Source organism: Haliaeetus albicilla, chromosome 27, assembly GCF_947461875.1.
Source record: "Haliaeetus albicilla chromosome 27, bHalAlb1.1, whole genome shotgun sequence".
NCBI classification, from domain to species: domain Eukaryota; kingdom Metazoa; phylum Chordata; class Aves; order Accipitriformes; family Accipitridae; genus Haliaeetus; species Haliaeetus albicilla.
The window spans coordinates 3,456,777-3,482,071 of NC_091509.1; the positions used below are offsets into that span (position 1 = coordinate 3,456,777).

At 48.4% G+C, this 25,295-nt stretch overlaps 1 protein-coding gene and 2 long non-coding RNA genes across 7 annotated transcripts in view; 2 read left to right on the top strand and 1 right to left on the bottom strand.

The window, feature by feature from the left end:
- Window positions 1-1,220: 1,220 nt before the first annotated feature.
- On the top strand, window positions 1,221-9,405 carry LOC138682282 (uncharacterized). The gene is made up of 5 exons (XR_011322396.1): window positions 1,221-1,404; window positions 1,642-1,745; window positions 1,874-3,344; window positions 4,195-6,937; window positions 7,592-9,405. It is a non-coding gene; the product is annotated as an uncharacterized lncRNA (long non-coding RNA).
- Window positions 9,406-11,503: 2,098 nt separating this feature from the next.
- On the bottom strand, window positions 11,504-13,648 carry LOC138682283 (uncharacterized). The gene is made up of 2 exons (XR_011322397.1): window positions 13,313-13,648; window positions 11,504-13,250 (listed from the first exon to the last, which is right to left on the bottom strand). It is a non-coding gene; the product is annotated as an uncharacterized lncRNA (long non-coding RNA).
- A 208-nt stretch (window positions 13,649-13,856) lies between these two features.
- The window catches only part of FBXW11 (F-box and WD repeat domain containing 11), a 77,901-nt gene continuing 66,462 nt past the window's right edge, over window positions 13,857-25,295 (top strand). For 3 of the 5 annotated variants that reach the window (XM_069772802.1, XM_069772803.1, XM_069772805.1), the window contains exons 1-2: window positions 13,868-13,991; window positions 22,711-22,790. Coding sequence is in view for 2 of the 5 variants with exons in the window: in XM_069772804.1 (XP_069628905.1) it covers window positions 13,947-13,991 (45 nt within the window). In the remaining 3 variants the exon portion in view is untranslated. Of the gene's footprint in view, window positions 13,992-22,710; window positions 22,791-25,295 lie in introns of all 5 variants that reach the window. The other 2 variants (XM_069772804.1, XM_069772801.1) reach the window with 2 other exon arrangements.

The following is a 25,295-nucleotide window of genomic DNA, read 5'->3' on the forward strand; positions in this document are numbered from 1 at the left end:
ACGAATCTTCTTGGTTCTCACGTCTCTTCTTCCCCTTCACGTTTCGTTGAGAAAACACAAATGCATCTAGTCTGCAGAGCAGCCGCGGGAGCCATGTGCTGGGGTCCCCTCTGTGCTCGTCTGGTCCCCTCCCGCTGGCTGACCGCAAAGGTGCTCACATCGACCTCCTCCCGGGGGCACTTCACAGTTACAGAAAGATGAGGCCGCCGGAGAGAAACGTGGTGAAAGTATTTTTTTCCTTGTAGCTGCCAAAATAAGGTCGCTGGGTCCATTTAACCCTTCAGAAAGCAGCTTCTGTTGCAGGCTTGCTGCTGATGGGTCAGTGTGAGCACTCGGATTGTCTCCTATTTGAAAGCGCTGATTTACAGCCGTCTTTCTTCACATCAAATATTGCAGAGCGCCAGGTGGGTTCTTCCTGGCGTATAAACATGAGCATCACCTTGCAGCACGTTCATCCGGGAGACTTGACTGCCTTTGGCAGGCTGGATTGCTGCAACGTGGAATTTGGGAGTTTGGTGGGGCCAAGTTTGCACCCTTTCAGGCACAAGTGGTCAGAGGAGGCAGGTTTGTGTTTGAAAGCTAGGTAGGGTGGCTTTCCACGTGCCTCCTGTACTGTGGGCTGTTAAATAATGATGTCCCCAGAAGGGATCCTATCTCATTTAGCTGGAATCAAACGAATAAATAAAGTGTCGTTTCCAGTATGTCGCACGGAGCTGCTTCCATGCAGCTCAGAGAGGTGTAAAGCGCACCCCGAGGGTCCTGTCCCTGTGCTGCTCCCACACCTGAACTTGGAAGCGGGGTGCCGCCGGGCACACGCTGCCGCAGCCGGCTGCGAGGAGGCTCGCGTGAGCGGTTGGAGCGGACGATCAGCTTCTCCTTGCTGTCTGAATGCAATTTTTTTCTTGTGCCAAAGGGCTTCAGCTCTTCTAAACGCTTAACTGTGTGTGCCTTAATGCCCTCAGTAATACCCCTGAATTTTTATTTTATGTATAGTAAGTCCATACCGCTCTTACTGCATTCCACGGTTCAGTTTTAAGTTGGTGCCGTGTGCTCAGATATTCCAATAATGCTCTTTTTAAATGCTACTTTTTGTATAGCTGTAATTAAAGACAGAATTTGCCCTTTATAACTTGTTATTTCGGGAGCTGGAGCCCGGCCTGCGCTGTTGTTGCTAGCAGGCTACAAATGCCATTGTCCTGGGAAGCCGAGCGCAGCCGGCGGCGCTGAAAGGCAGCTCTGGAATTTCACTCGGCTATTTTTAGTCGGTGGTGAAAAATTGCGCTTCCAACACTTTTGAATCTTTCTCGGTGCTTAACTAAATCAAAGGGCAAATCCTGACTTCTCACTGACGAGCAGGACGAGGAGGTGACCTTAAGCTGCTGCGGAGGCTGAGCTGGTGAAAAGGTGAAGTGGGGGGGGGGAAGAGCCCCAGCTCTGCCCGATCGCTGCCTCGTTCGGGAGGGGAAGGGGCTGTGAGGGCGGTAGGACGTGGCTGCGCGGCCACAGCCACCGGCCTGTCCGGCTTTCTGCAGGTTGTCTGTGGCCATTGCTACGCCGGGGTGGCTCCTGGCTCCTTGCTCTTCTCCCTGTCCCCCTTTTGGGGCCAGTCCCCCCTATTTCCCTCTGTCTCCTCCTGTGTAGCTCGGTGACGGTGCCGTGTGTGCAGGTCTGCTCTTCGCGGAGCCGCGGCGGTGGCCAACTCTTGGAATGCCGGGACCCGGAGGCAGGAGCTCCTGAAGGAAACGGTGCGTAAGTCCCGCTGGCTGCACATCAAGCTGTCATGTGTCGGACTGTTCCCTTCAACCCCAACCACCTCTGCAGCTGTTAAGGCAAAAGCAGCTTCTAATCCACAGTTTCTTCTTTTTAGTGCCAGGGCAGGAGTTTTCTGAGAAGCTGCTTCACCTCTTTGGCCACCAAGTTTCCACAATGGCACAAAAAAAGTCGCTTTCTGGCAACGGGATCCTCACAGCTGAGTTTCCTTGCCTTGGTGTTCCCTGCCATGGGCACGGAGAGTCCTGGGTGGCTGTTTTGCTGCTTGCTTTCCCCTGTGCTCTGACTTCAGGACTTGGTATGAATGTGGAGACCTTCGACTAGGCTTGGTTGCGGTTTCCAGTAGCCTCCGGTTACCCAAGAGCTGCTCTGCACATCGCCCAGGCTCCAACAGCCCGGTGAAGGTAAGACGGTACCAAGCACTAGCTCCTGGAAGGACGTTTGCAGTGGCCCTGGGCACACGTGGGCTGCGCAGCTGCCAGAAAATCGCAGCCGGCTCCAGGACACCCTGAAGCGTCCCCGGGGGAGGACGCCCACGGCTGGCTCCAGTCCTGGATGTGGGCAGGACCGACCCTGCCCACGCTGCTGGGTGTCACAGAGCCGAGCACCCCGGGGCCAGCCCTGCCTGTGCCGGCTCCTGCCGTGCCGCGCTCCTGGCGGCTGCTCGAAGTGCCGAGCCGGAGGATGCTGCTGGGCAGTAAAGCCTCAGCATCACAGTGGCGGGTACAGCACAGCAGGGAGGCGGTGTCAGGAGAAATCCGGGATGGTAACGGCTTGCTGCGGGATCGCTGATCACCAACGGCGATCCCGTTACGCTCGGGACGCCGCGGTTCGCTCCGCCGTACCTGCTGTTACCCGTGCTGAGGTTCCCCCGCGCCCCTCAGCCCGCCCCGACGTGCTCGCCCTGTCCCCGTTCCCAAACCCACCCCGGGGCACAGGACCGAGGAGACGTGTCCCAGCCCATGAAGCCTCGAGCCCTGAACAGGGCCGATGGTCTCCATCTCAGTGGTGGTTGCCATCATGCCGCGTTGTTCACACAGGTGCCGACCCTTCTCCTGGCTGCTCCTCTGGGGTTATCTACCCCTTTTGGGGATTTGCCTGGGTTTGCAGTCGGGGGGCTGCTCTGGATGTCTGAGCATGGGGCCCTGAGCCGTGCTGGGAAGGAGCTGGGCCCCCGCAGCACCACGGGAGGCTTGCCCTGTCCCCGGGCACGGCACTGTGCGGCCCCCGGGAAGCCTCTCTAGCTGGTTTCTTGGGAGCTGCTTGCAGCCCAGGTCGCTGTAATTTAGTAGAAAAACTGCTGATTGCTCCCGTGTTGCTGCTCAGGCTGCTCCTCGAAACCTCATGGGAACGCTCGGGACACGTCGGAGAGCCACGCCAAACTGCTCTCCAGTTAAGCGCACTGAAGGGTGTTTAACCATCTGATTTGGCAAAAGGAATTACCTCTTGCTTGAGCACTTCTCCCCGTGTGCAGCCACGTGAAAGCTCCGTCACGTCTCCCTCCATCTTTGCTTCTCTAGCCTAAACAAACCAGCTCCTTTGGTCCTTCCCTCGGGATCAGCTTGTGCCACGAGGTGAGTCTCTCTCCAGGCTGCAAGCCTGCTCGAGTGTTTCTTGCTGCGAGGGGCCGGGCGCAGGATCTGGCCAAGGCTGCGCAGGGTACAGCCCATGCCTCGCACGCTTCTCGGCCACGGGTGGTTTTGGGATGGGTTTGGGGTTGTACAGGAGGACGCTGACTCAGTGGACTGGTGTGTGGGAAGGACATGAAGTATACAGACCTCAGCATTACCCCCAACGGGTTGGTTCTGCACAGTCATGTCTAAATTTACCCAAAACCGCAGAAGTTTGTATTATTTGAGGACAGGAGGGGATGGAGGCAGGCAACTTGCTTGAAAGCTAAAGCGTGCAAAAAAACCTATTTTCCTAGCAAGGAAAATGGAAAATACAGAGGAATTAAGTGGCATAAGAGAAGAGGGAGGGATGGCTGATCTCAGCTGAGTGCTGCTGTAGCTGGATGCCATCCTTCAGGAACACCGGGCGGCTTTGACTGGTTGCAGACATCCCCAGTGGTGGGGGACGCTGGTCACGGGGTCCCCAGCCGCACGGTCGTGGGGTCCCCATCCGCCTTCTGGCAGCTGAAGCCTGGCTGGGATTGAGGTGCCTCCCTCCTGCATTCTCCTGCTTTTTTCCTGCTGATGTGGTGCCTCCGTCCGGGCGCGGGGAGGGGACACCGCAATCCTTATTGCTGGATATTTTGTGGGTGTCTGCCTTTCAGCACAGCACATGGCTCTCGCAGCTCCCAGGTTGCTCCTCTGGGCTGAGACCTGGGTGATGCTCAGAGAAACTGGAGCTGTTCAGAGGCCTGGAAACATCCATGGTTATGTTAGTAAAAAATCATTTTCCTAAACAAATGTCATCCTACAGGTCACAAACTAAATGCTGTCTCCAGGGAGGGGTGGAGCGAGGTGCAGAGGTATTTATTTTGGAGTTGTCTGCAGGAGCCCACCGCAGGGGCTGACGATGGAGACGAGCAAAGGGACCACTCTCACCCCTGGACCTAGTTTTCCTTAAGAAAAATCTCCATTTCTACAGTGCCTGCAAGGACAGCCTAAGAAAGCTCCCATTGACTCATTGCCTGTGGAATGCAGCAGGTAACCAGCCAAAAGGACAATGTTCGTGCTTTGCATACAAGATCAAGCATGGGGACTTTCCACGTGAAACACAAGCGTCAGGTGTAGCAAGCGGTTGCCATGAGCTGAAGTCAGCCGCCTTCACTCAAGCGGCCCGCTTGGGAGCCAAGAATATATTTCTGGAGGGTGGGGAGGGAAGGGAGGATGCTTTAAACCCATGTCACGGCCGTCGGGCCATCACGACCGTGGGGACACCTCGCGTACCTCCGTGCTGGGGATTCTGCCGTCATTTCTCCTGTTTCGTCACACGTCAAGGTGCCCTGTCTCTTCCTCGCCGCTCTGCCTTTGCACTTAACCTGCTTATTTTATTACACCGGGATGGATTTTGGTTGCATCTGCGGCCGAGTGAATCTTAAATACCTCCCTCCCATGTCCTCTGTGCCTCCTGGGTGTGACCAGGGTCGTGCAGTTTTCCCGAGCACATTTAGGAATGGCAAAGACGTGCTCTGCAAAGCTGGGGACAACAGGGGACTGTCTTTCTGTAGACCCACCTTTGCATTTCTGTTTCGAGATGACCCTTGCTGTGCTTTGGCCTGGCTTGGTTTAATGCCTGGGTCATGCTCATTTGCTGGAGCAGCTCCAGGAGGAACACCCCGGGGGTGTAAGGAGGGTGCCGAGGGGGAACGTGCTGCGTGTGGCTGTGGTGCAAGGAGCATCGGGAGCTGCGCCCCAGCTGCGGCTCAGAGCCGCTCCAGCACATCGGGGGGTGCCACGGGTCTGGCTCTGATGGCTCGTTAGCTTTCGTGTAACATCTTACTTATCTCAAGCATATCGGAACTTATTCGTGGGGAATGCAGGGGCTGGGTTTGGAAGAGTGATACATGTGGGAGGTGAGTGGAGATGGTACTGGGACAAGCTCCTCTGCTGTGAGCGTAGCTGAGGATAATTTACATTAAATAAAAATTATTCTCCTGGCCTTTTCCTTGCTGAGGTCGACCTCCTCTCACCCCACGGGCGCAGACCCCAGCGTGTGCCACTCTGATGTGCCGTGGTTTGAGAGGTGCCACGTCACCCACCGTCTCGTCTCCCCTAGTACAAGCCACCAGGGAAATCAAAGAGCTGCCGTAAATATGTAAAAGTACACCTGAAACTCAGAAAGAACTTTTGCTATTCCTAAGTCTGTGTCTGTGAAAAGCTGCATTTCCTTTGGTTTCTGGCCAGACGGGGGATGTGGGGGTCTTCAGGGCTCTGCATTGCTGTAGCCTGAGGGGCTCCCGAGCAGGGTCCTCCAGCCCGGGATGCACTGCCTGGGGCAGAAACCTGGGCTGCTGGGTGCCAGCGGGGACGGCAGGGTCCGGGGGGAACCCCAGGGCACTAATCCTTCCCAAAGTCCGCGCAGGTGTAATATGTGGTAAAAAAAATAACCTGGAAATAAATTCCGATTAAGACCAAAAAAGGGCTGGGGCTTTCCCTTTCACTTGCAAAACCAAGGGGTGGTTTAATCCCTTGCTGTGCGGTGCTGGGAATAAAGACCGTGTGTGAGAATTGCTTTTGTTCTCACATTCTTATTAACAGGGTTAACTGAGCTACTCACAGTCCCTCGCCATTTTGCTTAGGCAGGTGAACGGGCCTGAAGGGTGCTGCATTGCAAAGCAAGGCTGTTCGTAGCTTTATTGTCATCTCCCAGTGGATTATTGGCTTCATGAGGTTGTCTTCCAGTTGGCAGGACACCAGCGGCCCAGATGTCACCTACTCCCGTGCAGGATGGAGAGCCAGCACCGCCCGCTTCCACACGTAGGAGCTACTGTCCTGCTCTTACAGTCAAAATCTTGTTCTGGGTAAGTCGTCTGCTTCCAAGCAGTCTGTTGTCAACTCTTCTGTCTTGCCGATGGGTCTGTAAATTTAATTAAATACTGAGGACTGAGCTCTGCAGCATATTCACCACACATGATCCAATTCTCAAGGGCAACAACCACGTAATTGCACAAACCTAAACCGAAGCTGGGAGCGCAGCGAGCCACTGCTCGCCTGATGGTCCGCCAGCTCCACCGTTCCAGCGAGGAGACTTCACAGCACCGGTGGGGAATACGGTCACGTTCAAGCCGAGCCAAAACAACCTGAGGCCAAGACGAGTCCTTAGGGTTTGTGGTTGGCTGACAGTGATGGCACCACCGCATTTACCGTGCCACAGCCCACCTCGGGATTGACACCCCCAGGCTGAGCTTCAGTAAAGAAGGTTTGGTTCTGTTTTCAAATCATGCAGTGACAGCAAAACGGAGGGTGATCTGCCAGGCAAGGGATGGAGCAACTTTTTTTTGTCCCACCTGAAAATACAGGTGAGAGCCCTGGGAAGGCTGCAGAGCAAGGCTGGCTCTGAGGTTAGAGCGGCGATTTTGGTGCTGGCTTTGTTCTCTCCATCTAGCACAAGGTGAAAATACATTCTATTTTCTTAAGTGTCCAAAACATGCTGAAGGCGTCGAGAAAATAAAGACAATACTAGAATAACCTGACAGCATGTCTACAGAGAATATTTCCCAGTGAGTACAGAAACAAATGTGTTGCAGACATCCAAGACGTGAAATAATTAGAAGGGTGCATAGGGTTTGGGTTTGGTTTTTATATTGGGGCATCAGAGCTCCAAAACAGCATTTCAATCGCCCCAGGGTGCCTGCGAATGCTGCAGATAAGTCAGGAGAGAAGCCAGGCTGGGAGAAGCCGGGCTGGGAGAAGCCGGAGTGGGGGCTGAGGATTGCCCAGGGGTGTCTCTCTGGCAGGGGGTGTCCCCCCGCCAGGGCCAGGGTGGGTTCTGGCAGGGAAGGATGCGTGCGGTGGGGCTGGGGGATGCTGAGCCGCTCGTTTCCCTGTGCTGGGCTCATGCAAGGGGCTGGGGGTGATTCCAGCCCCAGAGGTGCTGGCCAGGACGACGCAGTTCCCACACCGTAAGTGCAGACCATTTTTTTGAACAAAGTGAAACAGTGTCAAAAACCTCAATTAAAGGGGGGCTACAGTACGCGGTAGTCCTGGGGCTGGGCAGCTCTGGTGAGCCAGCCAGTTCCAAATATGGTTTATTAAAAATTGCGGTTTTTTTTCTTAATAATCCAAAGCTGACACTCTCTAAACCATTCCCAGTTTGCAAATATCCTTCTGAATTGTATGAGCTGACCTTTTTTTTTGTAATTTCCGTATGACAGGCAATTTTATTCAATATTCAGGACCAAGTCCCATCATACTGGGGGGTATTATATTACTGGCTTCACCTGCCTGTGTATGAAAAGAGCAACTATGTGCTGTTTTCCTTCATCTGAGAAATGATTTCTGGGTTTTTTGGGAGACCTGAGGAGCGGTGCGACGTCTGACCTGGCTGAGCAGCAGTCTGTGAGCAGAAGGCAAGAGGGTCTGTGGAGGAGCGTGAAGGACAGCGGTGCTCCCGTGGAGTGCAGAGGGTCAGATGTTAAACCACGCTTTGGAATGGGATCTTCTGGTTCTCTAGTCTTTAGACCACAAAATCACGTCCTGCTTTATCATGTAGGACGTGCCAACTGAAGCAGCGCAACCCAAGCGCTGTGCGAAAGCGGCACGCGTGTCGCTGGAGAAGGGGAGCTGCAGCCCTGAGTCACAAAATCCAGGCGCTGCAGCTGGCAGCCCTCTCACTGCCCACGCCTGCTCTTCCTCCTCCTTTCTCCGTTCCTTATCTCCAAACCTTGAACAAATGAGCAAAGCCACAGGGAAGAAAAATTGGGGTGCTGGATCCCATGCTTGGGAGCATGGGTACCGAGCAAGCTCTGCGCTCTCTGTGGGTGCCCCACCGCCCCAAAGCAGCAGTGCCAAGAGCCCCGTGCCCACATCCCCGTGAGCCACGGCCGTGCGAGACGCTGCCCTCGGCCCCCCCGGGACAGCCGTGCGGGTTTTGCTGCTCCGCGTCCCGCATGGTCCTACGGCAGGTGGCACCTCCTCCTTCACCCGAGGATGTGGGGGCTTTGCATTGATTTCCCCCCCCCCCCCCTTATTTGCAAATAGCAGTATTTTGACCCCTTCTCACTCCTAACTTTGTTATTTTAGGGGCCGTAGCAAAGCTGGATAAGGACCGGCTGCTTCTCTCTGGGTGGCGGCAGAGTTAGTTTGTTATTGGACAAGGGGGAAGAATCCTTCTGGATCTTCTCTTTCTTTCCAGATCTTTAAAAAAATCATCAAACCTAGTGTCATGCCATTTTGGCTATGAAATATTTCTTTGAAGGAAGACTAAACTTTTTCATACTTCAGGAGCAGCCATCCCTGCCCTAAGAAGAATGTTTATTTATATCTTACTCCTATCTGCTCTAAGTTCAATAATTATTCTTCCAGCAGGAGCATTTGAAATGTATCTGCCCTTGCTTTTCTCGCACTGTGACTCGTTACTGTCCATTGAGTAACCGCTGATCCCTATCCAAACAGCCAAATAAACAATCGTAAGATCCTAAGATGAGAGTTTTAGTGAGTAGACTATGTTAGGCTGGGGATTTTGGGAAGGCAGCCGAAGTTTGGGAAATGGATACTGACGGAGCTGCTGGAGGATTTGAGTAGCTACCTCCCACCAGCTCCATAGCAAATCCCAGAGATTGTGTCGTTTTGCCACTGCCTGTCTCTTATTTTTCTTTTTTTTTTTTTTTCACCTGCCTGCAGCCTTGCTGGAGCCGTGGTGGGGCTGGGGGCAGCGCCCTTGCCTGTGGGTACAGAGGAGCCTGTCTGGGAGGCACCCGTGGTCGGTCACTTTTATCCTCGTCCTGTGGGTGTTTAACGTCAAGGGGGATCCCTGAAATAAGGGACATGCTGACAGATGACTGCCATCTGACTGGGCTGTTCGAGGCCTAAAAAAAATGCAGAAAATGGACGCAGGCTTAGAAATAATTCACTTTATTATACAGAAAAGGTATGGGGAGAAAAAAATCAAATTGTGTTCTAACTGGGAAATATTTCTATACTGTGTCAGTCCTAATATCCTCCCCCAGGCAGTTTGTGGTGCCGGTTCGCGGCAGCGTGAGCTGCAGACAGACCTGCCCATGGGGGAGGAGAGGTTGGAGAGGATTAGTGAGCAAATCCTTCCGTGGGGCTGGCAGCGTGGCTACCTGCCAGGCTCTCCCCATGCCGCCCGCCTGGTCCTGCCAGCAGTTCGCCCTCTCCGCCTGTCTCTGAGTGCAGATGATCACAGGTAAGCACAGGGCCTGCTGGAAAATACCTGCTGGAAGAGGAAATCGGTACACCACACAATGAACATACAGAAAACGTGGACTCATCGCCAAGTTTCGGCAGAGGTCCCAGCCCAGAGGCGGTGGTTTGGGTTGGGGCTGCATCCCTGCGCATCCCCAGCTCATCGGGGCAGCCTCTCGCCCCCTCGCAGAGCGGACGCAGCGACTCGCAGCTTTCGGGACGGTGCCAGTCTTGGGACCCACGATACAAGCTTTCCAGGGTTTTTTTAAACTTTTGCTTCAATACAGTGACATCAGCCTCAATGAATTCTTGCCGTGTTGCACAACGTGGAGGCATCTCCGGTTCGTTGGCACTGGGACTTTCCGTCTTCCACTTCCCCCTCATCCTCATCCTCGCAGGAAAACTGGCAGAGCGAGTCCTCTTAGGCTGAAACTGCCCCACCGCCCTGGTGTGCTTCCACCTGAACAAGGTCGTCATTAGCGCTTAATGACCAGCTTTGTCCCTGCTCTGCTGATGTGCAGATGCGTGACGCCGAGACGCCGATCTGTCAGCAAATGGCGATACACACGCACATACACACAGAGGAGTTATTGATACAGCGTTGTGTTAACCCGAACACAGAGCACACACCCAGAGACACGCTCCTCAACTTACTGCAGTCGTGTGGTTCGTGTACTCATGGGAATACAGTGCTTGGCTTCAGCAGAATCCAATGGGTTTGTATCTTAGAATAAGTTTATCAAAAACTTGATTTTTCATCCATCGAGACCTTGCCTTGGACACGTCACTCAGTCCTGATGAGCTTTTAAGTCATGAGTTGCTCAGAAACAATTTTACTTTAATTTACAGATATAAGGACTGATATCCCCTGCTCTTGCTTTTCTTGTGTTCTGCATTAAAGCCAAAAAATCTGATTTTTTTAATAATGCTTTCCTTATTTACTTTCAACATTCTTCTCTTTCTTTCATATCATAGAAATTGTTTTTATCCACACAATTAAAAGCAGATTACAGGAACTCAAGTTCCATCTTACAGCTCAGGCTACAGTTTCAGAGACCCACACCTGCTTCTGTAGCGTCTGTCGTTGCGATGAATTAACCATTCAGACTGCCAGAATGAGACCATGGATTTACTCGTTCTTTAAATAAATGGAGGAATTTTTGCCTTTTTTTCTCTTTATGTTTCTTTTCTCTTTTCCTATGCCCTGGACAATCTTTTCCACAGTCAGAAAGCTCGCCTGCCTGTGCAGCTGTACTTTGGAAGTGCCATGTAAAATAGCATTGTCCCGGTCAGCAAATCTCTTCCCTGTGTATATTTAGACTGAGACATGCTGATTTTTTACTTTGGTGTCACAAACAAATATCTGCTGCCTTGTTTGATCTCCAGAGCGAACGCCTGATTACAGGGAGAGCAAAAGTGAGGTGGATTTTTTGTCCCACCTTATTCTCAGTGACACCTTTGTGAGCTCGCCGAGGTCAGTGGTGTTACACAACGTGAAGGACAGCGTATAATTGGACCTGCGAGTCCTTCGTTATAGGTCATGATGTGAAGGTGGAAAGAATTCAGCTCAGCTGCCAGCCTGGGTGCCCAGGTTTGACAGGAAAAGCCCTCGGATGTTTTTTCACGTGGAAGTGGAGCGTGTCTGGGTAAGGGTCAGCGGGCACTTGCAGAGCCCAAGCTGATGTGACCGCCGGTGTGCGAGTTTGGGCTTCATACTCCCAGTTAGAGGGACTCTGGGGCAACGGCATGTTTGGTATTCGCTTTGTCCAGAACAATGTCAACGGGGCAGCTTTTGGGGCACATCAAAGTTTCACCCCCAGATGCTGAGCCGCAGCAGCTGTTTGACGGGGAGGGAGACCTGCTGCTCTTGGTTTATGTTTTTAAATGCTATGAAAAGAGTTTAGACCTCATGATAAGTATTCTTTTAAGCATTTTTTAATTAATAAAATACATTTCTGCTGACATAAATGTCCTGTAAAGCAGGTGTGTTGTCAATAAGAAAGGACTTTGTACCATTTCCATACTCCGTATATACTTTTATGTACTCTGTACATACTTTTTATTCATACTCTGTTTCTTAACCATTTGGCAGAGATTTAAACAGGTAATGAAAAAAAAATGCTTAGCATGAAGCTACTGAGTCCATTTTCATTGCAAGCACAGAGTCGCTAGTGCTGTGCTGTTACACCAGATTGCTGCTTATGACATTTTTGCTTCCAATTCCCAATGCCTACAAATGCATGTGGTCCCTGCTGTGTCATCAGATCGCAGCCTGCGTGCCCTTGGTCACCCCAAGCACCTGAGCTTTCAGTGTCGCCGATCCTGTAATCCCACCTGACACGCCAGCTGGCTCCCAGCAGCCGAAGCCTGCAGACGCTCGGTGCCTCTCCGCAGCGGTAGTGGAGGATGGTGGCAAGCCGCAGTCTGCCAGCAGGATACAGACCCTAAAGGTTGAAAAAGCTGCTCATTGCGAAGGGTTGTGATTAGCTAGATGGAAATGCCGCCACCTTATCACATTTCCACATCTCCTTGCAAGTATGGCACATCTCCTTTTCAAGCTTTTGTATTTGGCCCCTTCTGTCTTCATCTAACCTAGACTGAAAGCTTCCTCTGGCAAGGACCATCTATTTATCTTCCAAATGCTGTGCCTGCTGTCACTCAGCATTTGGTGAATAATACCATTTCACTATATCCACGATGGGGTGGATCTTCATCTTGTACGGGGCTGAGCAGCTGGAGTAGCAACGCAAGCAGAAATAGGTACTCCGCTTAAAAGCGCAGACAGGATTGCCTGACCGAGCGATGCCAGCAAGATAAGTCCTGAGGCACATGACTGGGCAGAACGGGACTTCTTAAATAAGACTGTTTATTAAATAAACAGTACAGCGTGCATAAGCAGCACGTGATTCTGCATATCGTAATGCTTTCCTAATTAAGTACAGTTTGCAGAAGCTGGTATTTTTCATGGGCTCTATTTTCATTTCTTATTGCTACTTAAGGAAAAAAACACCACCACTTAATAGTGTGGTAATTCTAAAAAACATGATGCTAACAAGTTTGTGCGTTCACTGTTTTATGAGGGAAGAGGTAAAAATAAAATGCTGTCGGTGCGTTGTTAAACAAATGAAGCCCCGTTCTCCAAACCCGGGTCCCTACAGACCGATTTAGAGCGCTGTGAAGGTGCCCAGTCCCAGGCAGTGGTGCCGCCTCCCTGCTACGCCGCGGGCCATGCAGGAGCTCACACAGGGAGGTTTCTCGTTTCCCAAGGTACGTGCTGCAACTTCTCTTGGGTTTTTAACCGTCATTTTGGACTAAGCGGGTAATACCCAGCTCTGCCGCCAAGAAGAAACTCGGTCAGAGGTGCTGTGACAGCTTGTGGCAATTAGCTACAAAACCAACCGAAGTATCATCATGAAAATGCTACTCTTCGTAAACCCCAACACAAATGTTACTGCCATGGCGACCCGTCTGCCAGTGCAGGGCCTGAGTTTTTCAGTCCTTTCCAGCTCGGCCCTCCTTCCTCCCCCGGCATTTCTGGATTTTAATCAGGAGAAGACAGTCCTGAGGTGTGGAGCAAAGACGGGGCCCACTCCTCTCGGGTACGGTCAGGAGGATTTTAGAGCCGTCTCCTTGCCCGCGGTTCGGAGGGATGCTGCCAGGGACCGGCTGCCGGAAGGTTCGGCTCTCCCTCCGTCGGCCTGGGTAGGGAAGCAGGAAAACGACACCACGCCAGCTCCCGGTTCCATCCTAGGACACCAAACCCGACCGGGGCAGGACGAGTTTAGGGAACCCTCGTCCTCGGGAGCCTGCCGAGAGCAGCCGCCGTCCCGCTCGGGCCCTCCCGCTCCCTCTCGCCGTTCAGCCCCCCCCGCTCCTCCCGCCTTGGGGCCGAGGCGCCGCTTTGAGGGCGACGGCGCGGCCCTAGCGCCGCTGCCGCTCTCTCGGGAGCGGCGGGCACGGCTGAGGCCCCGCGGCGGCTGCCGTTCAGACCGGGGCCGCCCCGGCGAGGCCTACCGCCGGCGGGCGGGGGGACCGCCGCGTCTCCCAGCGCCACCTCCCCCCCCCCCCCCCCCGCCGCCGCGGGGCACGCCGGGAAGCCTCCCGCAGCCAATAGCGGCGCGGGACCGCGAGGCCCGCCGGGAGTTGTGGTCGGTTAGTGAGAGGGAGCCGGAGCGGGTGACGCCTCTCCTCTTCCGGGCGTCGTGACGTCGCGGAGGACGCAGCGTGCGGCGGCGGCGGCGGCGGCGGCGGTGGTGGGGGGGGGGGCGGGCGGGCGAGCTGAGCGGCGGCGGCGGCGGGGCCTGGCGGGCGCGGGGAGGCGGCGGGGGCGGGCGGGGCGCCGCGGCGGAGCTGCCCGCCGCTATGGAGCCCGACTCGGTGATCGAGGACAAGACCATCGAGCTGATGGTGAGTGACCCCCGCCTCCCGCGCTGCCCACCCCCCCTCACCACCCCCCTCCTCCTCCCCCCCCGCCCGCCGGCAGGCCCCGCCGCCGCGCCCGGGCCTGCGGGGGGGGCCCCGCCGCCCCGCTGAGGTGACCGTGGCCAGGCCGCCCTCGGCCCCGGCCCGCTCCTCCCGCCGCCCCGCTGTGTGTGTGTGGGGGGGGGGATCCGCTCCGCTCCCCTCCTCCACCGCGGCCGACCGGCCGGCCTCCCGGCGCAGGCCGGGGCGCGACGAGCCCTTTAATGCTATTAAAAGGATAGAACTAAAAATAATAAACACCCCTCCCCAGCCCCCCGAAAGCAGGGCCGGTCCGGGAGGCGCGGAAAATCGCTTCCCCGCTGCGTTCAGCCAGTCAGCCCGCCCCAGCGGGTGATGGGGGCACGCTGCAAAAACCGAAACCGAAATGCCCCGGAGCACCACGGCGGTGCGGGGATCGTGCTCACCACCACCCCCCCCCAAAAAAAAAAAAAAAAGCAAAAAAAAAGCTGCAGCGTCTGGTTCCCGGCCGGGGCCTCCCCCCCCCGCCGGAGCCCCCGGGGCCCGCCCCGGTGCCATTTGCGAGAGGCTGGCGGGCCCCGGGGGGGGACGGACACACGGATTTAAACTTCCATCGTGAGGATTTGGGGCTCCTCTAGTAGCCGTGCCCCTCGGGTCGGTGGGTTTTTTTTGGGGGGGGCGGGGGGGGGCAGCTCCCGTCTTCCCAGAGCAGCACCGGTGCTGGAGCTCCGGTCCGGCCAACACGGTATTATCTAACTAGACCTAATGGGTGTATTTGTTATAGCCCCTAATTAACGCTTACGCCGCTAAATTCGGGTTAGTGGAGAGGCGGCCAGATGGAAGCAATAGAAAGAGAAGGGTTTGGTTTATTTTAAAAATAAGCAGATCTTAGCTTTCTGCAGCCAAATATTAGGGGCCCTAGTTTTACTGCCTTTAGGGATGAATAAATTTAAGTTAGGCTCTGAGAGAGAATAATAATCACTAAATATCTTCTAATTTGTTTGTCATAAGCATAATTTGCTTTCACGTACAAAATGTCATGCAGCAGTGCAGAATTGAGTGGTAAAGTGCAAAAATTTGCTTTTAAGGCACTCCAAAGGTGAGCTGGGTTCAGTGGAGACGTTAAATTTTTTTTTTTTTTTTAACTGGTAGAGTCCTTGCTAAACTACCTGATCTGGAAAATACGAACTTTCTTCCAGTGTTGCCTGCTCTCAAGAAGCAGAAATTTAAAAAAAAAAAAAAAAAGGGAAACCCAAAAAACCTTTGTGATTCTTTCTGTATTTGTTTCTGATCGCTGAGGCCAGTAGCTTAAAAGCTGTTCTTAACCAGCCTCCTTTCCTGATCCCTATCGATTCAGTGATCTTGCACAGGGTGACATCAGAACCGTTTCCGCGTTAGTGGACTGCAGCATCGAGGATAGAGGCTGGGGGCAGCTGTGTGGGTATCTGTTACAGGATGAGTCGCCTACAGAAAAGATGTCTGCTAAATTTCCGAGGTGTAAAGTGAATTCTAGTGGCTTTTTTCCTACCTGGGACAGAGGGTTACTAATACTCCTCAGCCTAGGGTTTTGTGAGGTGCCAAAGTAGCATTTGAGGCTGGAAGGTACGTTTGCTTGCTCAACTTTCTTGTGTGTCTTTTTGTAAATGCTCTCCCTTTTTAGAAGTTTCTTCTATTTGGGGCCACGTTAGCAGGCAGAAGAAAGGTAACTTTTGCTGATAATTATTGCACCCTATATTTACAGTTGGACCTGGGAAATGTGCTAATCAATGCAAATATCAATGGGGCTACTCAGATTTTTATTACATAGTAGCAGATTTAAGAAACAAATTTTTCTCTCTTTCACAAGAAATTAGTAAATATAAAAATTCAATAAGGCGAATGATTAATTCTGTAGTTTCCTGTAGAAAATGGTACTCTCTAAAATGTAGTTGGTAGTTGAATTTAATTTCGACTGTAGTGGAGGCCTGCACAGAAACAGTTGTGTTTGAGTGTAAATGTTTCACTTAAACCATTGAAAGACATTCCTAAATGAAGGCATGGCTCAGAGATTTTGCCTTCCTGTGTGTCGTAGAAGATAAGATTCTCTGGAAGATTTGTTTAAATACACAAAGCAGAAGTAGAAGCTGTATTGACTGAGTTTTCAGTCAGTGATTTCAGTATTATGTGCAAACTCTTGTATCGGTTGTTAATGCTGGTGGCAAACATCCCTAAACCAGGGACTGTCCTAGTGTGTCAGACTTAGTGGGATGCTTTTCTTTTTAAAAATGTTATTGTTTACTAAAAGCAGGATGTTCTATGCCTCTCTTTGATACAGGAGATTGGTTTTGATGCGCTTTGGGTACTCGGATCGCTTCCCTCCAATGCCAAGGATGAATCTGTAGTAAATACAGGAGTAAATGTATGATGCAAAAGTACTGAGGAGCAAATACACTATCATTCTGAGCGGCTGATAAACAAGAGATAATGTGTCAACATGTTAATTGCATGAAGTTTCAGAACACGATGTTCTAGCCCTCAACTGTGCCTTCACTGGATAGATCATTTGCATTTATTTAAAGAAAAATCAGTCATGGAAATAATACTGTTCTATTTTTAAAGCTGGAATCTAAGAGAAATATTTGAAGGTTTCGGAGTGACAATTTTCATTTGCCGTATGAAGTTTTAGTGAGTGTTCTGAAGTAACTGTATCTTTTAGGACAGTTTAAGGCTTTACATCTCTTGCTCTAGTTTTGCAAATCGTGTCATCTAGCCATTTTAACAGTGATGAGCAACTGATTTAGTGATGACATTCGTTTCATGGCTTTCATTTGCAGATGCTATCTACGTCTATGGGCAGGATACCCGTTGCCGGTAGAGGTGATTTCAGGAGGGCACGAGGCCTCAAAGTTTAGCTTGTGTCGACTGCGGGAGGTCCAGATTTAGGCTGACAGCGTATCTGATGGGGTTGTTTTTAGTTTAGATACCTTTGTACTTAGGCTGTCTCAGTTAGAAATGCTTTGCGTGAGTGAGCAAACTATTAGAAAATGAGTAGTAAGGAAGTAATCCAGAACAGATGGAGGGCTAGCCAAAATGATTGAAAGGGCTCTTTCTTCCCCTGGTTTTGATTTTCTCTGTGAAATTAGATAACTGTAACCTTTTTGCTCTTTTAAAGAACCAAACGTTTTTCTTTCTTAAGGTGAAGTACCAACAAGAATGCTCTGTGAAATAGGGTTTTTTTCCCCTATAGATTCTGAGTTGTGTATAAAATCTGTATTGTTCAGTTTATATGCATTTGCCTTCAATACCTGCTAAAAGCCTTGTGTTTTCATTTTCTCAGGAAGCTTCACTGAACCATACCTCTGTTGTACCAGCAGACTTTCAAAGTAGGGGGTAATTAGCTTCTTAGTTTGTATTAAAGTGGTTTTAAAAGTATGGCAAGTAGGTTTTTTTATACAGGTTAAAAGGTATGCATTTATGGGGGGAACTGCATGCAGCATAAGATGTGGACAGTATAAAAAAAAAAGAAATCTGTTGCTCCCAGGCTATTGTACCCAGCAGACACCTATGGGACATGGTTACTGAAGCAGGAAGCCAACTGTGTGTAAATTCTCACCCTTACTGAGCTTATTATCATCTGTCTTTCCACTGTGTCCTTGGTGCGCGTGCCGTTCTCCAAACACAGATCCCTCTGCTGCAGAGCTGGCAGTTTAAATTCAATATAACACCGCTCCGTGTAGTAGCACGAAAGGGTTATGGAGAGACCGTGCCGAGGAATAAAACTGACAAGCACTTGTTTACACTGTATTATCATTTGTATCTTAAAGTTATACATATGGAAAATACTCTTCCTAATATACTGCCTTCATTGTCTAGAACGTCTCTCTCTGTCTCTCATAAAAGTGTCCAGTGTTTAAGTGCCTCTGTAAATAATAAATGAAGAACTATAATTGAATATCTTGCCAAAAGTCTTTCAGTTTCTCCTGGCAGAACTTTGATGTGAGCTGAAGGTCTTCAAAAGGTAACAAACTCGGAATAAAGTACCTCACGTAGGCATGCCTTGCCAGCAGCAGCTTCTTCCGTAAATCATGCCAGCGGTACCTGAAGTTCCTTGGGTTAGTGCAACTGGAGATGGCTGTGCCCCCAAACTATTTAAAGCTTTACAGTGCAAAATAAATCTTAGCATTCTGTTTGGAAGCTAAAATGCAGCTGCTGTATATATCTCAGTAGGGCTGTAACGTTCTGGCTTTTTTCTTCCCTGTCTCAATCATTGCAAGCCAAGCAGGCGGTTACACTTTTCTGAATTTTTTTCCACATGTTCTTAGAGGAATCCTTCAAAGAGTTTACTTTCATAGTGATAGAGATACAGGCAACAATCATCTTTGCATCTGAAACAAAGAAAGTAGTGTTCTAGCTAAAACGTGGCTGGTTCTTAGTCAAATGCTGGGAGTAGATGGAGAGTTAGTAAGATGTTTGTAAACCTGTGTGTAAACTAGTGCTTTCTTCAGTAGGATAACAATCTCTTTGCAGTTATCTTTTTTTTTAATCTTCAGTAGCTAAGTTAGCGGAGTTGAGAGCTGCATGTCAGGCATTAAAGCATGCAGTTGATGGCATGCTGGACAGTTTCATATGTGGGGGGGGGGAAAGGAAATGGCTAGAGCAGATATCTGAAGAGGGTTAGATGGCTGTTAGGAAGGCACAGACGAGCCTTTGGGGCAGAGCATGCAAGCTCTGTGCTGCTGCACAGGCTATCAGAGTGATAGTCACATTTCAGAGAGTGCCTGTAAGAGGAAGGATGCAAATATAAAGAGAATAGATTGCTGTGACTTTGGCAGCGGTGCAGAAAGTGGGAAGGAAAAGCTTAAGAAAATGAATTAGAGCAAGGCAGCTGCTTTTAGAGCCAGCAGAGTAATGATGAAGTGAGGGAAGTGGACAAAAAAGTGTGGAAAGCTGTATCTTTTGGGAAAGGTTAGGTGAAACGATAGACTGATTGGGGAAATGGGGCGGCAAAGGGAAGAAGGAGAATACAAAGATGCAGAAGAGGGGTTATAAAGAAAAAAGTTACCTGAAGCTTGGGATCATTATGGCAGCAGCCATCAGTTTATACAGGCGAAGGAACACTGCAGATGCTCCATTTGTAGGGAAAATTCTGAAACTAAATTGCTTTTAGTTCTTAACAGAAAGAAGACTAAATGGGGAGACTAAACGCTGGTGTTTCACCAAAGGCTTCTTAAATCTCATTCGAGATTTGGAGATTTTTTTTGCCTCACAATGCAGTTAAATTTTGTAACATTACTGAATTCTCCAACCTTTGCAACAATGCTGAGCAAGTGAGATCCAGCAGAGAAAGTTCCCTTGCTGCCTGAAACATGTGTAGAGCTTCCTGTGTGTGTGAGCACCGCTGGGCATGTTGCGTTTCAGGGCGATGTGTTGCCTGTGAGCTCTGGCTTGGGACCGGGAGGTCCTGAATTGTGCTCATAAATCCAGTGTCCAGGTGTCACTGTGGAATGAGATCACATCTCTGCAGGCACGCTGGTATGCGCGCCAGCTGCCCTCTCTGAAGTGCTATTGGGTTGCTCCTTTAAAAAGTTGTAAAGCACATGTATGCCATTTCTACATTTCAGACCGTTCTGACTGTATCCCTTAGGCAGAGTTGTTGAACGTTGCTAAAAATTTGGGTCACCGATGAGCATTGAAAGCAGCATCTCAGCAAAACAAACTGCCTTGTTACAAGCTGTACCCTTAGAGAGAATTGGAAATGTTCTTTGAAGAATGGATGTACCTTTTCATTTCATGTGTGTTTTCTAAAACACCTTTGCTTCTTGTTAAATCAACTTGATGTATGTCTTTTGATGCGTTATGTTTTACTGCTGTGGAGTTTAGAGGTCACTGTTGCTTTGGCATTTTCAGTTTCATCTTCCTGCGCTGCTTTGAGTGCTTGTGCAGCAGCGTGCAAAGTGAGATTGCTGATGGGTTTAAAATGAAATGGATGTTGCAGCAAACGTGCCAATGAGGGAAGAATGGTGTGTGGGAGAGAATAAGAGACCATGGTTATAAGAGGGCTACTCTGTGACAATTGTTTTTGTTGCAAGGGAGAAAATAAATTGAAGGGAAATGAGAATATTTATTGAGTTGTTTAAACTAATGCTGATTAGTAACAATACTTAACATTCCAGCTTTTTTCTCTAGTGATGTTGTCTTTATACTAATGCCACTGTTTATGTTGTTATATAATCTGATTTCTCGGTTTGATTTTCATGGTATTGGTAGTACTTCATTATTCACAGAAAATCCCTTCCTTCCCCAGTTTATTGGTGTGTTTATGAGCTCAGCAGTGTGACATCTGACAGCCTACTCTGTTTTCCTATACTACTTCCACACATTTCCCAGTACGAGTAGTGCATGGCTGAGACCAGATAATGCAAAAATAATGCAACACCATTCGTATTTTAACAACAGAAAAGCACTGGCTCTTTTTGGAAACTTAATTTGCTTCTCATGCAGGCTAAATTAACAATGGGAGCTTTTGAAGGCATGTTGTTTCTTCATTGCTTTGTTAATCCAGGTCCCCTCAGGACTTGCATCCCTGTACTTCTACCCCAGGAAATGAACATTTTTATTGAGGATCAAAGAGTAGTTCAGCTTCCTGGGCTCATTTTTTGTATGAATACAGACAGAAATTTGTAAGATGTAGGATTCCTTGTAGATTTGTAGATTCGTGAGATTCCTTGCTAGGAATAGGGACTGATGTGCTTTCTGGGCAAAATGGTAAAGAAAGGCTTTTCGGATCAACTTTTAGCTGTGGCAATGCTACAAGGTTTTGTTTTGTTCATTGATTTAGAGGAAAAACACAACTATATATTCAGTGTTATGAGTTGTGGGCCTGTGTTCTGAGTTTCATACTGTTGAGGAGTTCTTGAACATGGAGTTTTGTTACAAAAGAAGTTGTGACAACTTGTGTTCAGGTTGCCTCGCACAGTGATACCTTGTTCAAATCTTCTATCTTTTTCAGTCACGCCAGTTTAAAGATTTCAGACAAAAATACAGACAGCTTTTTGAAAATCTATACTCAGAATCTGTTTGCAAAATTTAAGTTACAATTACAGCTTGTATTTGATAGAGAATCTTTCAGGCAATTCTGTTTGGGCGACGAAGGACTAGCCAGGAAAACTTGCTATTCAGGCTGTCTCCATCACGCCAGTACTTCTCGAGACAAAAATCAGAGCTGTGCTGTAACACTTGCAAATACTTTTAAGGAATGCCTTCATGGTGAAGTGCCTCTCCTTCCAACACCCTGCTGACTCTGTTGTGACTTAGCAAATCAGTATGTTATATAATTTTGATAGCTGGCTTCTTACTGAGCTATATTGTACCCTTAAAATTCTGAGTCATATGCCTTGACATCTTATCACTTTACTTGGCAGCCTTAAAAATCATAGATTGGACACAGTATCAGGCTTACAGCGCTGCTTTGTCCTTGCAATGTCGCCCTATAATCTTTTGCTTTACCAGTGGTAGAAAAGCAGAAAATTGCCCCATGATGAAGATGCGCCTTTCTTCGGGTAGCTCTGGGCAGTCAGGGACGTGACTGTCTTCGAGACAGTGTCTTGGCACAGCTGCGAACAATGGCAGTTTTTCTGACTCTTTGCCGAGCTGCTGGTGCTTTGAGATGTGGAGCAGGATTGTGGAGGCTGCAGAACGCTTGGTTCAGCTCTCTGGAGGGGTTGGAGAGCAGAGGAAAGGGTGAGAGACAGCGGTGGCATATTCTTCTGTGGATGTTGCAGCATTATGTTATAGAAAATGTTGCTGTTGCTTATGGCTGCTGTTAGGGGAAATTTTGTAGGCCACATCTCAAACTTTTTGAAGATCTGACTGGAAGGCAAACAGTCTGGTCTCTCTAGGATACACTTTCTGTTACACACATAGTATGGGCTTTCCGCTGACTCCATCTTCTCTTAGGTGTTATTGTTACAGCTGCTTTAAATTAGTCACCTATACTCTTAAGTGGACTGCTGAAAGTACTGGATGAAGGCCTTTTATCATCTTGCTTAGTAAGAGGTGACTTTTTCTTGTCTTGGGAGTAGCATGCCTTGGCTTACTCTCCTCTAGTTTTAGATTGTTTTCCAGAGACACAGCGATACTGAAAACTTACTGAATTCAGTGCTGTCATTCAGATCATAAATGTCTTGAAGACTCCATCTTTGTGCTGCAGATACATGAGGCAAGTTTGATCATTTTGAGCCTGGAAACAGGGAAATAATCATTACAATAAAATGCTTTAGAGCATGTATATGGCAAATTAGGAGAACTGTACTGAACTGTTTTGAAAACCTGTGTGACCATTCTGGCAGTTCATGGAGCAGGCTCATGAGGTGTAAGGTGGCAGTTGAAGCTTTAGCATTTTGCTTCGTTATTTGCATTGTAGTTTCTTCTCATCTTCCTTAATCTTTGCAAAGTGAGCTGTAGCCCCAAAACGCTGCTGAGCATTGGGTGTTTCAGGGCAGGGGAAAGCAATTTCTTGTCCCTAAAACCGTTTCTTTGTCTTAGATCCACCAATCCGATGACCCCACTAACGTAGTCATTACTGGACTGGTAAGGTGCCTAGGCTGCCTTGTCTCTCTAACAGCATTAGGAGTACGTAATTGGGATTTCGTTCAAGAAAGAAGTAGATACACCAAGCTGAAGATGATTGGCTGCTCTCTTTTAACAGACAAGTCTGAGAAGGAAAACCCATTCGAATCCCCTTTCATTCTGGATTGGTGGATCTGAAGCCCAGAAACAAAGTTTCAGGTAAGAAGTCACCCTGTACTATATCTTGCTGCTTCTGCTTAGATGAGTTTGTCCGCAAATTCAGTATCTTGCTTTAACTGCTTAATGTCCCTAAAGTGTTAGAACACACCAAGTTAGGTGCTGAGCTTACAGTAAGAAAGGGCATATTCAGTAAGTGCACAGGCAGTTTATTAGGAAATTGCAAATCTACTGTGAAAAACAGACCTAGGAACATAAGGTAAACTTGCCTTCTGTGGAGCTGGAAAGCAGTATCTACAGGTACAGGGGCACTAAGCAAACAGCTTACAAATCCTGCTTCTGAAAGGAGAAAGCAGCCTTACCAATGACTTCGTTGAACTTCTCAGTCAGGTTCAGGAAGGCAATGGCTATCTGCTCTGATTTCTAGCCATGTCCTCTGATGAGTTCATCAGAAATTTAGAGAAGTTGTCTAGTTGCTCGTAGTACAAATTCCAGTAGCTTTATCCTGCTGAAATGCCATTTGAAATCTTGTTGTGGGCAGCACTTGGAGTCAGCCTTTTAAATCCTTGAAGAGATTTCAACATAAAGTTCCGTTCCTAGTTGTTTTCAAAGCATAGCTGAGCCAGCTGCAAGGCATGGTTTTCAAGATGAGCTTTAAAGTTATAGTGGGTTTATTTCAGAGTAAGGGAGTGTGGTTGTATTTTGAGTCACGTTCATCTGAAATTTTGAGATGACTGTAAAAGGCTACAGCATGTTATCTTAAAGACAAGTTTGGAAGGTATTTGTGTGTCTTAGGAAAGAAAGTGGGGTCCCTGGCTGATAGGAAAATAAAGTTATGCAAGTTGAATACCTGATGCGAATGGGAGACCTGCACCTCTCTTAATGCCCAGCTTTATTGTAAGTTAGTGCTTTAAAGAACTTGGCAACTTATTTCTAAAGTTAGTACGAAGCAGTATGCCTCAATTCCTTTTGATGTTAATAGCAATAACACTAAGCTGCTTGAGTGTTCTCTTTTGTAGACAGCTATTAAAGCATATTTTAAGGCCTCAATATTTAATCTACTGTAGAAAAAACTCTTGTAGGTGCTGTTGATCTCATATTGTTTTAGCTCTGCATTTGTTTTGCTGGCGTGGTATTTTGTGCAAAATTATACTTGAATTTAATTGATGAATGCATAGATAATGAATTACTTGTGCACAAGGTACTGTTGTTTCCTGGTTTGATTTTTTGAGGACTTGAATTTGTTTTTGTTAGGGTGGAGAAGTCTTGGGCATGCGTAACTCTTTAAAAAAAAATCTGTGGGAAAATCTAAGGGAAATACTCATTAACCTTAGTCTGACACATTTCTTGCAGTCTCATCTACTACCAAATTGAATTTGTCCCACACACCAATCAGACTCACCTTGGAGTTAACACTGCAAAATAACATCTTCCCGTGGAATATTTGCTGTTCAGGGTGTGCCTTTTTCTAAAATGAGAGAATGAGGAGGCAGAAGTGAACTTGACATCTTTAATGATAAAAACTGAAAAGAGGAAATAATTTAAAATACGCTGGGGGGGTGGGGGAAGAGGAAGCATAAACGTGTACTCCTGATTAAGATACCCGATGTTATGATATTTAATATTGCTTAACTTTTTGAAACATGGAAGAGTCCTATCAAAGGCAGCAGTAAAGCTAAGTTGAATTTGAGCGCAAGTATATGCAGGTTGGAGGCTTAGTTCTTGCCCAAGTTTTGAATCTTACATTTCAAAGAGTAAAATGTGAGTCAGCTATCAAAGGCTGTATAAATATTCCTCTGCAGCATTTGGTGTACAAACCCTGAATGTGAAGCTAGCACTTTATTATGTGCTGAGGCCAGACTTCATATGCATTTAAACTCGTCAAGTTAAAGTGCACGCTGCCTTGTCTATATTAGATTTTTAGATGGGGTTAATATTATTTTTAGATTGTGTTAGGCCTCATCCTTAAAAACTTAGCACAGAAAAGAGTCTAAGACAACTTTTAACTTCTTAGACAAGTTTCAGCCACATTTTTCTAAGTGTTTAACTTAAAAGTTTCTGCTATTTCAGTTGGCAGTGCTAGGTCTGTTTTCTGAGTTTCTCTTTTTTTTTTTTTTCCCCGCCCAGTTATGATTTACTAAGAGCAGGTGTGCAGCTGTCTGTAGATGTCTGTAACACCTCTGTTCCTGCTGCATAAAAGCATAGGAAAGCCATTTTTCTTTTGAAATGGCCTTTTTTATGTAGCATAGGATATGTTAATGCAGAAAGGAATATCACACTTCTGGAGTTTTGAAACTGAGAATTGGGATGTACATACATGAAGGAAGCAAGGGTTAATCTAAATACTGTGTATTTTGGAAAATTTAGGTTATTTCAGTTAACATTCAGAGTGACTTATGTAAACATACTAGGATTTTCTTCCTAGTCTTTTGTATCTTCCTGAAAACGAGCTACTGCATCTCATGAGTCTTATCCTGATGAATAAATTATAATGGAGTAAGATTGTTGTTATATTCAAAGAAAGCGTTTAATCTTTTCTCCATTGAA